This window comes from Hyperolius riggenbachi, chromosome 2 (assembly GCF_040937935.1).
Source record: "Hyperolius riggenbachi isolate aHypRig1 chromosome 2, aHypRig1.pri, whole genome shotgun sequence".
Taxonomy (NCBI): Eukaryota; Metazoa; Chordata; class Amphibia; order Anura; family Hyperoliidae; genus Hyperolius; species Hyperolius riggenbachi.
Genome location: NC_090647.1, coordinates 440,170,373 through 440,183,399, shown reverse-complemented (window position 1 = coordinate 440,183,399; position 13,027 = coordinate 440,170,373). Strand labels below are relative to the sequence as shown.

Below are 13,027 nucleotides of genomic sequence, written 5' to 3'. Positions count from 1 at the left end.
TCGCAACAAGGACTATTGATTGAAATTATCAGATGTCTGGAAATTGTGTGCTACTGCAAGGGAATTTTAATTTACTTGTGGACAAGCTGGTCTGGAGAAGAGCGCTCGAAAAGAAGTGGAGCTTTTTTAATACTAAATCTGACTCCAGTATTGTATGTGAAGCTCAGTGAGACTTTGTACTTGTGAACCTGTAGAAATGGTTTGGGTGATTCCACTGTGGCGTGTGTGTTCATTTTGGTGGCAGAAGGGTTAATTTTTCACAGCAGAAAGTGGCAAATAAAACAGCAGAGATCCAGCTCCTACTTTTGATGTCCAACCCATGAACTCTGTAGAGCTGTAGATATTGTGTAAGGCAATGATTTCCATAGCAGCACCAAGTCTCTGTTGCTACATGTCCCTGTCTAGTCTACAATGTCACAGCTCTGTGCGGCGTTAATGACGTGCTGGACATTGGCCTGTCTGCTCTCCTGCCCTGATCACACGTCAATGTTTTGATCGCAAATTAGTGGAAATGTGTTCATTAGTATGTAGTTTTATTGGAAGTTTTATATCAATGTGTGCTTCTGCAGCTGCTGTTTTGCCCATTCATATTAGGAGCCATCTGCCATTCTGTAACTGTGTTGGAGGTGACTGGCTGGATATAAACACCTGATTTTCATGATCTATGTTCCCCCTTAAGAGGGGAATGATATACGGTTTGCATAATTCTCCATGTAACCCAGTACTGTGATTAGTAAAGGACCATTGAATGCATTTTAACACACAGTCAGTGTAAATACCTGTTTCTGTCTTTAAAGTGAACCCGAGGTGAAAATAAACTGATGAGATAAACTATTATATTTATCCTCCTACTCCTAAAAATGACTTTTTAAGACATCCCAGGATTTTATTTTATATTTAAACATTTAGAAAGTAGATTGAATGTTTTGTTGTCTCTGCTCAGTTGCAGTCTCTTAAGTGTCCCTAAATGAAAATACATGAACTATGTTGACCCCTTCTCTCTCCATCTGCTCTCAGAAATATGTAGAAAATGTATTTTCCCACAAAAAACTTTTATGGTTGTAATTTGCTTATCAGTGATGTTTACTATATTCCTGACAAGGTTCTGACAAGACAGAGGCTGTCATTTCCAGCCTTAAAAATTAACTATTTCAGGAAACAAAATAAAACAAGCAACACACCCTGGCTATTAATATGCTTTGTACTGTACATACACATGTTTATCTCATCATGTCACATGTCACCTCGGGTACACTTTAAATTAGACTAATGTAATGACACACATTTGAGCCACTTAGCTGCATTTCACAGTGGTATGTATGGATTAGCCTATGCTGTAATGCAGAGTGAAGAAAGGGGAGGACACATAGATGATGATGCTTGTCCTGTGTTACTGGGCTGGCTAAATCAGAATCATCTTATTCACCAAGCATGACTGGGTCATGCCTGGAATTGGGTTTGGCATACAGGACTAAAAGTATGAGATAGGACACGCAGTATTTGGAAGAGGAATACAAATCAAACACAGCAGAGTAACACTATATACATAATATACAGCAGTGTAAATATGATCTGTTGGTAACAGTGTACTCCTAAGGGGGGAGAGCATGGAGAGAGTTCAGGAAGTTGACAGCAGATGGGAAAAGACTGTTCTTGAGCCTTGAGGTCTTGGTGGAGATTGCCCCGAACCTCCGACCTACTGAAGGACATATATGCATTTGAAATGTGGAGTAAGCTGTCTGCCTGCCACCTTTAAATTCATAAGACCATATCCATGAAAAACCACTACACTAGCAGCCTCATCACATTGACTGGTTTCACAGCCTAATGCTGTATGACAGAGCTGTTTAGTTCACACAGTCCCAATGAGGGTTTATTGGTGTGGGCTGCATGGCTTGGGAAGCTGGGGGATAAGCTGCAATGGAAGCTCTCCTTGAATAACTGAAGAACTATGAAAGGTTAGTATTGGTAAAGGTTTTTAGTCAGATAGACACCCAAATTAGGAAGATTATTGGGAGATGGTGCATTGTATCTATGCCAAGGGCCAAGAGCCTAATCCCCCCCCCCCCCGTTGTCTAGTACTCTGCAGGGGCCCAGTGGGAGCAGTATAGCGGTATAGCTGGAGGGGGGGGCAGCTATACTGCTCCCACTGGGCCACTCAAGAGTACTAGAAGCAGCAGAGCACACTCTCATTTACCTATCCTTTGTGCTTCTGTGATCTTCCATGATCTCCTGGTTCCCATTCTCCGTGACCCGGCAGCATGCACATACTCACTTTACACCGCTAGGTCACTGATTAGGGGCAGCAGGAGATGACGGAAGCACACAGGAAGGAGTGCACCAGCCGAACAGGTGAGTGAGAGTGCTCTCTGATGAATATTCCTGAGGGTCACCGGGTGAGTGATATAGCTGGGGGGAGACCTGGGGGGACGTCACCGGCTCTTGGGGAGCGGTGTACAATGGATTTGTAGATTCTGTTAAAAATCAGTGTATATTGGTAGATCCCTCTCTCAATGTCGATCTGAGAGGGCTCTGCCCTTTGGGCATGAAAGGGGTGAAAATCTGCCATTGTATGGCAGGCTTTGGGTGACAGGTTAGGGTTAATATTAGGTGTCAGGAAAAAGTTACAGCTTGAACGTAGGTTAGGGTTGGGTATCAGGAATTCATTTACACGAGGGATAAGTTAGGTTGAGGCATCAAGAAAAAGTTAACATTGGGGAGAAAAACAGTATTATTTATAATTGGCTAATGTTTTATTGTGGAAAAGTGCACATGAGGAATGATGCTTCTGTGTCAGTTGCTGCCCTTACATTAACAGATGCAGGTGACATCATGATGTTTGGATCAATGGGGAGACTGAAAAATGTCCCATTCTCAATGTAAATGCCAGGGATAGGATAAACCGCAAACTGGCACTAAATGCGTCAGGGATGGATCAGAAACCACATTGGGCTTACCTGCAGCGTGCTCCAAGACAGTCCATAAATACCAAGCCAAAAAGGAAAAAGAGATGGGCACAGCTGTGTAAAATACCCTTTGTTGTGGCTGGGTAGACACAATGGTTAAAGCAGTAGGGGGAAAGGAGATGTCTGAACGCTGTTTCGCAGGGATTAACCCTGCTTCGTCAGAGACATTTTGATAATAAAACAGACATGCTTTAAATAAAGTAGCCATCACGCTTACCACCTCGTCTCTGTCCTTGTTGTAAATGCCAACTGTTAGACAATGGTGAGTACTGTACTTTGTGGGCAGCAGTTGCAGTGAGGAAGCATAGTTTTAGTGGCTCTGAACAGGCTGGGAAACCTGCAAAACCACTGCCAGGCTGACTGTCTATACCCCCACCCATGTTCACACTGGAGGCATAAATGACTAGCACTACATTTGCATTGGTGTCCAGACTTCTTCTTTAGCCAAGGTAGGTTGGCCAAGGGTAAGCCCCCAGAGTGGGAGAGATTTGTATTTGCTAAAGAACACAAGCTCTTACAGTATGTAGCTCATAGCTCGTAGAAAACAGTGATTGGTGTTTTTTTTGTTGTTGTTTGTTTTTTTTTACAGCTGAGCATACTGAACAGTAAAGTAGACCATTAACAATGCGAGTAAAGCAGGGATCGTGTTCCTGATCATGTTTTCATACGTGTTTTCCACGCATAATTTTTCATTTGCAATAATTTGTTTTGTAGTAAAATAGGTATAAGTGCACAGTTTGCGGGGGAAAAGCACAACGCTGTCTGAAAACCATGTATGGAAAACTTAAAGAGGAACTTTAGCCAAGAATTGAACTTCATCCCAATCAGTAGCTGATACCACCTTTCCCACGGGAAATCTTTACCTTTTCTCTAATAGTGCATCAGGGTGGTCTGTGTGGCTAGAGTACATATTATATAGGCGTTAGGCAGTTGGCTACACTCCCCGTAGGCATTAAATACTGTACCCCTCTGAGGGAGATGTAATTCGGGGTCTGGCGATCGCGGGATCCCCAAATTACTCTTACGTGAGTCGCGTAGCATAGCATTGCTGCTGTGACGGGGCCCAGCTTCGGCGCTAAAATGAACTGATTCGGTGTGGCTGAATGTGGTGAAACCATCCCACAGTGTGATGTCGTGACCAAGGTCCTGACAGTTTACTGTCTGGGAATCTCATTGCATTGTGGGAAATAATGGTTGTTTCCAACTGCCAAGCAAGCAATATCTCCTTACGCAGAAATCACCTGACAGGAGTAAAGATGTCACTACCTGTTATACATTTCAGAATGTAGATCAGGGTGAGAAAAGATTTTACAATAAGTTAACACTGACAAAATAATTAATAAATGAATATTGTAAAAAAGAAGGCATTTTATTCATTGCTATTTTCACTATAGTTCCTCTTAATGTAATTTTCCAACATGTTGTTATACATTATTTTTTACTGACTTTTGCCACCTAAGAGCAGATATTTTTCAAATGAAATTCTACTTCAAGTAGTACACAAGTCATTTTGTAATTATCATTTATTTTGCTGCCCACTATGCATCAATGGCTACAATGCTCAAACAGCGATGTTTTTCAAGAAATAAATCTGTACATTTTAGTGTAATTTGAAAATGACTGACTGCCCTGTAACTCTCCTATTCCTGCATGTGTAATTTGCTGCACACAGCTGGAAGCATTGCAACTCTGAATAGGCATTAGCTGCAATGTAGAGATTACCTCGGTACTCAGTAGGAATTCCTCAGGAATTAGGCTTCAGAAAGGAGAAAATCTAGACAAATTATGCTAACTCTTCCCCGCTTTTTTATAACCTAAAAAAACCATATTATTTGTTCACCAATAATGCAGTCAATTTTCCAAAGCTAAATTATTGTCCTTGTTGTATAAGAGTTCCGATTTTATTCAGTACTCAGTCAGTATTTAGTAAATTCACTGTGTACTACAGTATATGCCTCACATACATTTGATTGGAAATCATAGGCAGGTTCTTCTCACTCACCACTCATATTCTGCTTCTTGTGTGCAGGTGGAGGAAGGCTGGTGGGAGGGAATACTCAATGGAAAGATGGGAATGTTCCCTTCCAACTTCATCAAGGACATTGGGCAGGAAACTGAAATTGGAGCGAATTTTGAAGAACATCAGATAAAACAAGGTAAGACAATCCTGTTATATTGTAAGTAAAAGAAGGTAATTCATAAACAGATCAGCTGCAACTTGAAAACTTCTGACAAATGTCATGAATAACATTGATTAATCATTACAAGGGCCCTGTCAAGGGCTCAGATGTACTAGGCAGCAAATGAACAACCAGTTCTAAAACATAGTGTATTTGAAAGGCAGCTTAACAATCTGAGGCACTTCACGTTTGCCATGGACCAAGATTGTGATGGTTGGACAACTGGTTAAGAGCATCTTGAAAAATGTCAGATTTGTGGGGGTGTTCTCTTTATGCAGTGGTTAGTAACTACTAAAGGTGGTCCAAGCAGGGACAACTAATAAGCAAACAACAGGGGTTCATCTTGGCCAGATTTGTACTTTTTCCTCCCCTGGGACAACTTTCTTGTGGCCCCCCTTTCAGGTACAGCAACCACCTCCATGTTCAACAAACACCCTCTTTCATTTGTAACATGCATGCGCAGAAGTCCCTCTCTTTCATGTACAGCTCCCTTAGTTAGCAGCTCCCCTCTTTGATTAGTTTCTTGCAATTAGCAGCCTCCCTTTTCTATCTGCAGCTTCTTCTTCCATATGCAGCAGTCACTCTTCTATCTCCAGTGCCCTATTGGGCAGCAGCCTCCCAAGGCCCAGGCCTTTGAGGCCTTTCCAGAAAGCTAATCTGCCTAGCTCCAACTCCCAGAAGAGTCACACAAACTACTGAAAAATATAATACTGCAATGAGAGAAAGATGTCAGAGAAATCAGTTAATTGAAGCATTCTATTGTGGGGCTACATAGCTGAAGACTAGTCAGGATGCCCATGCTCTCCTCTGCTCAAAATGCCTACAAGGGGCACATGAGCATCAATAAGGGACCATGAAGCAATGGAAGATGGTGTCTTGATCCGATGAATCACATTTTCTTATAGATCATGTGAATGGCTGGTTGCATGTGCATTTCTCAGTGGGAGGCGCTGGTAAAACAAGTCCAAGTCCATGAAGATCCATCTCACAATTTACAAGACTTTAAAGACCGGCAGCTTATGTCCTGCTGGCAGTAGTAGCAGTAGAGTGTTGCACCATCTTAGCCATCAGTAAAAGCAAGAAGTTTTGAATCAGGATGATACCATTTATTGGGTTAGCCAATAAATGCTATCATCCTAATTGAAAAATTCTTGGTCCTTCTGCCAAGTGACTCTTCTTTCTGAGGAAATCTTTCAAGGTGCTCCATACTGTGATGGATAAGCGTTGTTTTGGCAGTACAAGAGGAACCTTTTCAATTTCAAACAGTTGATTTTAGTGGTGTGTGTGTGTCCGTCCGTCCAAAATCTGTCAGTAATATCAGATTTGTACTACCTACTGTAAGTGACAGCAACATAGGAGAAAAGTAATTTATGACTCATTTTACTCTGGGAGAAATGCACTTCTTATTTGTATGTATTTTAAATTTTAAGATTTTTCAACAGTTCCTCTTTAACTGTATGAGGATATGTCCTGAATACACTTTTTACCTTGAGACATCAGTGAGGACCATCTCCTTTTGTGTGTGTGTACAGTTTTAAAAATTTACAAATAATAAGTATGCTTATTCAGCATTTGATCTACGCATTAGTTCCTTCATTCTTCTCATCTCTTATATTCCTACAGGTGTTTGAAAATGGCTAGACAATTAAAAGCAGTTGTGAGTGTTATGAGTTATAAATGCTTATCAGGAAATAAGTATCTGCTGCCATATATACTGTGTTGTCTATGGCTGCTTTGTGCAGGTATACAAATAGCGTCAGAGCCTGATGTGGTCTTGCAGCCATGTGTGCATATGTATACTTGTGATGCATATATGTAAGACTCCATGTGTCTACAGATGTGCACATCCAGAGCTGCTGGTGAAGCCAAAGGGTCTATATTTAGGAATAGTTTACTTACAATGCTGTCTTATTCTGCTACAGAGTTAAAGTGTACCCAAGGCAATATTTGACATGATGAGATAAACATATAATCAAATCAAAGATAGCTTTATTGGCATGACCAAGCTTCAATACAGGCATTGCCAAAGCAGGGGGGATGAGGGACATGGGATGGGGTGGGGGTACAGTGAGTTAGCAGTTCGTGGACATTTGGGGGGAGGGAGTTTACAGTTCATTTATGCTCCTCTCAGTCTGTGGCATGCTGTGACATAGTGTGCAGCGATTGTCACTGTGGATTTCTCTTCTCCTAGTACAATGCAGTGTTTTCTCTCATGCTCTAATGCAGGGGTAGGGAACCTTTTTGGCCGAGAGAGCCATAAACACGACATATTTTAAGATGAAATTCGGTGAGAGCCATACAATATGTTTAAAACTAAATACAAAATTTCCCCACAAATGCAATCTCATTGGCAGACGATTTCCCCACAAATGCAATCTCATTGGCAGACGATTTCCCCACAAATGCAATCTCATTGGCAGACGATTTCCCCACAAATGCAATCTCATTGGCAGACGATTTCCCCACAAATGCAATCTCATTGGCAGACTATTTCCCCACAAATGCAATCTCATTGGCAGACGATTTCCCCACAAATGCAATCTCATTGGCAGACGATTTCCCCACAAATGCAATCTCATTGGCAGACGATTTCCCCACAAATGCAATCTCATTGGCAGACGATTTCCCCACAAATGCAATCTCATTGGCAGACGGTTTCCCCACAAATGCAATCTCATTGGCAGACGATTTCCCCACAAATGCAATCTCATTGGCAGACGATTTCCCCACAAATGCAATCTCATTGGCAGACTATTTCCCCACAAATGCAATCTCATTGGCAGACTGTTTCCCCACAAATGCAATCTCATTGGCAGACTGTTTCCCCACAAATGCAATCTCATTGGCAGACTGTTTCCCCACAAATGCAATCTCATTGGCAGACGATTTCCCACAAATGCAGTCTCATTGGCAGACTATTTCCCCACAAATGCAATCTCATTGGCAGACGATTTCCCCACAAATGCAGTCTCATTGGCAGACTATTTCCTCACAAATGCAATCTCATTGGCAGACGATTTCCCCACAAATGAACTCTCATTGGCAGAAGATTTCCCCACAAATGCAATCTCATTGGCAGACGATTTCCCCACAAATGCAATCTCATTGGCAGACGATTTCCCCACAAATGCAATCTCATTGGCAGACGATTTCCCCACAAATGCAATCTCATTGGCAGACGATTTCCCCACAAATGCAATCTCATTGGCAGACGATTTCCCCACAAATGCAATCTCATTGGCAGACTATTTCCCCACAAATGCAATCTCATTGGCAGACGATTTCCCCACAAATGCAATCTCATTGGCAGACTGTTTCCCCACAAATGCAATCTCATTGGCAGACGATTTCCCCACAAATGCAATCTCATTGGCAGACGATTTCCCCACAAATGCAATCTCATTGGCAGACGATTTCCCCACAAATGCAATCTCATTGGCAGACTATTTCCCCACAAATGCAATCTCATTGGCAGACTGTTTTCCCACAAATGCAATCTCATTGGCAGACTGTTTCCCCACAAATGCAATCTCATTGGCAGACGATTTCCCCACAAATGCAGTCTCATTGGCAGACTATTTCCCCACAAATGCAATCTCATTGGCAGACGATTTCCCCACAAATGCAGTCTCATTGGCAGACTATTTCCCCACAAATGCAATCTCATTGGCAGAAGATTTCCCCACAAATGCAATCTCATTGGCAGACGATTTCCCCACAAATGCAATCTCATTGGCAGACTATTTCCCCACAAATGCAATCTCATTGGCAGACTATTTCCCCACAAATGCAATCTCATTGGCAGACGATTTCCCCACAAATGCAATCTCATTGGCAGACGATTTCCCCACAAATGCAATCTCATTGGCAGACGGTTTCCCCACAAATGCAATCTCATTGGCAGACGATTTCCCCACAAATGCAATCTCATTGGCAGACGATTTCCCCACAAATGCAATCTCATTGGCAGACTATTTCCCCACAAATGCAATCTCATTGGCAGACTGTTTCCCCACAAATGCAATCTCATTGGCAGACTGTTTCCCCACAAATGCAATCTCATTGGCAGACTGTTTCCCCACAAATGCAATCTCATTGGCAGACGATTTCCCACAAATGCAGTCTCATTGGCAGACTATTTCCCCACAAATGCAATCTCATTGGCAGACGATTTCCCCACAAATGCAGTCTCATTGGCAGACTATTTCCTCACAAATGCAATCTCATTGGCAGACGATTTCCCCACAAATGAACTCTCATTGGCAGAAGATTTCCCCACAAATGCAATCTCATTGGCAGACGATTTCCCCACAAATGAACTCTCATTGGCAGAAGATTTCCCCACAAATGAACTGACCAGACTGTAGTGACCTCCTGAACAGTGACCACGACGGCGGCTGCTGCTGCTGGCTTGTGCACTAGTGCGCTCCGGAGCAGTAGTGGCTGGCTGCGTAGCTATGGGTGCAGCTGCCTCCGGCTCGCACGTTGTCGGGTCGGCTCCTACCCCCGCCAAGCTGCCTCAGTTCCCGCTGGCTGCGCCCACGTGTCACACGTAATGTGTGACATCACTGTTTCACAGGCAGCGCCAGCATCAGCGCATCCATCTGGGTCGGGCAGAAAAGGCATTCTGGCGCGGGAGGCGTTGCCGATGAAGGAGGCACACATAAATACAAAGACCCGGCATGGAGGAGGGGGTGGCGGCACAGATTAGTAAACACAGGCTCTCTGGCCGCTCTGTCACACGTCTTTTAGCGAGCCAGAGAGCCATATGCAGGCATGAAAAGAGCCATATATGGCTTGCGAGCCATAGGTTCCCGACCCCTGCTCTGTGTGAAAGTCTGGAAATACTTCCATCAGTTTCTGGCCGGGTATGTATGGCCTGGCCAGGCGCGCTCCCCCACTGCACTCCAGTCCCTGGGAGCCACACGGAGAGATGCTGAGGGACAAGCGGCCTTAAAGAGTAACTGTTAGGCATGAAAAACAAAATCAATTCTCTATTTCTATCTGTTGATCATATACAGTGGGTTGCAAAAGTATTCGGCCCCCTTGAAGTTTTCCACTTTTGTCACATTACTGCCACAAACATGCATTAATTTTATTGAAATTCCACGCGAAAGACCAATACAAAGTGGTGTACATGTGAGAAGTGGATCGAAAATTATACATCATTCCAAATACTTTGTAGAACCACCTTTTGCTGCAATTACAGCTGCCAGTCTTTTAGGGTATGTCTCTACCAGCTTTGCACATCTAGAGACTGATATCCTTGCCCATTCTTCTTTGCAAAACAGCTCCAGCTCAGTCAGATTAGATGGACAGCGTTTGTGAACAGCAGTTTTCAGATCTTGCCACAGATTCTCGATTGGATTTAGATCTGGACTTTGACTGGGCCATTCTAACACATAGATATGTTTTGTTTTAAACCATTCCATTGTTGCCCTGGCTTTATGTTTAGGGCCATTGTCCTGCTGGAAGGTGAACCTCCGCCCCAATCTCAAGTCTTTTGCAGTCTCCAAGAGGTTTTCTTCCAAGTTTGCCCTGTATTTGGCTATTTTGGCTCCATCCATCTTCCCATCAAGTCTGACCAGCTTTCCTGTCCCTGCTGAAGAGACAGCCCTGCTGCCACCACCATATTTGACAGTGAGGATGGTGCGTTCAGAGTGATGTGCAGTGTTAGTTTTCCGCCACACATAGCGTTTTGCATTTTGACCAAAAACTTCCATTTTGGTCTCATCTGACCAGAGCACCTTCTTCCACATGGTTGCTGTGTCCCCCACATGGCTTGTGGCAAACTGCAAACGGGACTTCTTATGCTTTCTGTTAACAATGCCTTTCTTCTTGCCACTCTTCCATAAAGGCCGACTTTGTACAGTGCACGACTAATAGTTATCCTATGGACAGAGTCTCCCACCTAAGCTGTAGATCTCTGCAGCTCGTCTAGAGTCACCATGGGCCTCTTGACTGCATTTCTGATCAGCGCTCTCCTTGTTCGGCCTGTGAATTTAGGTGGATGGCCTTGTCTTGGTAGGTTTACAGTTGTGCCATACTCCTTCCATTTCTGAATGATCGCTTGAACAGTGCTCCTTGGGATGTTCAAGGCTTTGGAAATCTTTTTGTAGCCTATGGCCTCGATTCATAAAGCATTCCCGCATTCGGAAATGCTGAAAACTGCTCACTTTACCGACCACACAGCAAAATCTGTATTCATAAAGGCTTTTTCCGCATGAAAAGCCGACATTCGTGAGCAGAGTGATCAATCACCGCCTTGCGCGGTGATTATCATAGCAAAAGTAACAAGTAGTCAATTCATAAAGATTATAGGTAGCGGTATGCGGACGGGTATTACCGCTACCTCTGATGTGGCGAGAAGCGTGCGGAATACATTGCAGTGAATGGGACAGATCTCCCAAGCAGCTGCAGAGAGAACACCGCACGGAGGGATTCCGCCTGCTTCTCCTGTTTCCGCATGTCTCCCGACAGCCTAACGCCTGCCTACAGCGGAATATCTCCGCACGCCTGTCACATCTAGCAAAATTTTTATGAATTACCACCCTGAAGGCGGAAATACCGACAGCGGTGTTTCCCCGCTCGACGTTACCTTCCCCACAGCACTTTTATGAATCGAGGCCTAATCCTGCTTTAAATTTCTCAATAACTTGATCCCTGACCTGTCTTGTGTGTTATTTGGACTTCACAGTGTTGTTGCTCCCAATATTCTCTTAGACAACCTCTGCGGCCCTCACAAAGCAGCTGTATTTGTACTGACATTAGATTACACACAGGTGCACTCTATTTAGTCATGAGCACTCATCAGGCAATGTCTATAGGCAACTGACTGCACTCAGATCAAAGGGGGCCGAATAATTATGCACACACCACTTTGCAGTTATTTATTTGTAAAAAATGTTTGGAATCGTGTATGATTTTCGTTCCACTTCTCACGTGTACACCACTTTGTGTTGGTCTTTCACGTGGAATTCCAATAAAATCATGTTCATGTAATTCATGTTTGTGGCAGTAATGTGACAAAATGTGGAAAACTTCATGGGGGCCGAATACTTTTGCAACCCACTGTAAAAGGAATGCTAAAAAGGCAATGCAGAACTTTAAAATTAATCTTACTTTTTTTATTGCAGAGATTAATCCTCATGACCCCAGCTCCTTAGTACGCAGCCAGTAATCAGCCGCAAAAGAGAAGTCGCAGTGCAGGCTGGGGCAGGGGAGTTTCTGCACAGACACAGCTAGTTCAGCCTGATTGGCTGCAGCCTGTGTCACTCTCACTCCTTTTTCTCTCATTGGCTGCCTCCCATGACTGTCCATGTCTGCCCCTCCCCACACTCAAGCCCGACAGGCATCTCAGCCGATTCATGTGGGCAGTGGCTGCCACCACCGCATCGCATCCATGGGGACCCCCGTCCCTGCTACCATTTCCTTAGGGATATCCTGCATTTACAATCAACACTCATTATTGGTGTGGGGAGGAGGGGGGAGTAAGGGAGGAAATTACCTCACCATTGGCTTCAGCTGGAGGGAGTAAAGATGGCCCCTGCCAGTGAACAGAATTCTCTCCATTTACCTTTTTTTATTTTATAAAGTTCACTGAAATCAACACTTGGACCATGCATGTAAGTAGAGCTAGTATTTATCTACTTATATATGTTGTTTTTTTATCTGGCTGACAGCTCCTCTTTAAAGGGGCTTAAGGAAGCCCCAGGAAAGTATGGTACCTGAGACGCTTCTCGTATCAGGTACACTTAAAGTGACTCTGTAACAAAAATTACAACGTTTTTTCTACCATCCTACAAGTTCCTAAACCTATTCTAATGTGATCTGGCTTGCTGCAGCTCTTTCTACTATAACCATCTCTGTAATAAATCAATG

At 43.6% G+C, this 13,027-nt stretch overlaps 1 protein-coding gene across 1 annotated transcript in view; it reads left to right on the top strand.

Moving 5' to 3' along the window:
- Window positions 1–4,999: 4,999 nt before the first annotated feature.
- Window positions 5,000–13,027, top strand: part of LOC137546931 (SH3 domain-containing kinase-binding protein 1-like) — a 194,962-nt gene continuing 186,934 nt past the window's right edge. Inside the window, exon 1 of the mRNA XM_068269987.1 lies at window positions 5,000–5,122. Within this exon, the coding sequence (XP_068126088.1) occupies window positions 5,035–5,122 (88 nt within the window). The 5' untranslated portion in view covers window positions 5,000–5,034. The remainder of the gene's footprint in view (window positions 5,123–13,027) is intronic.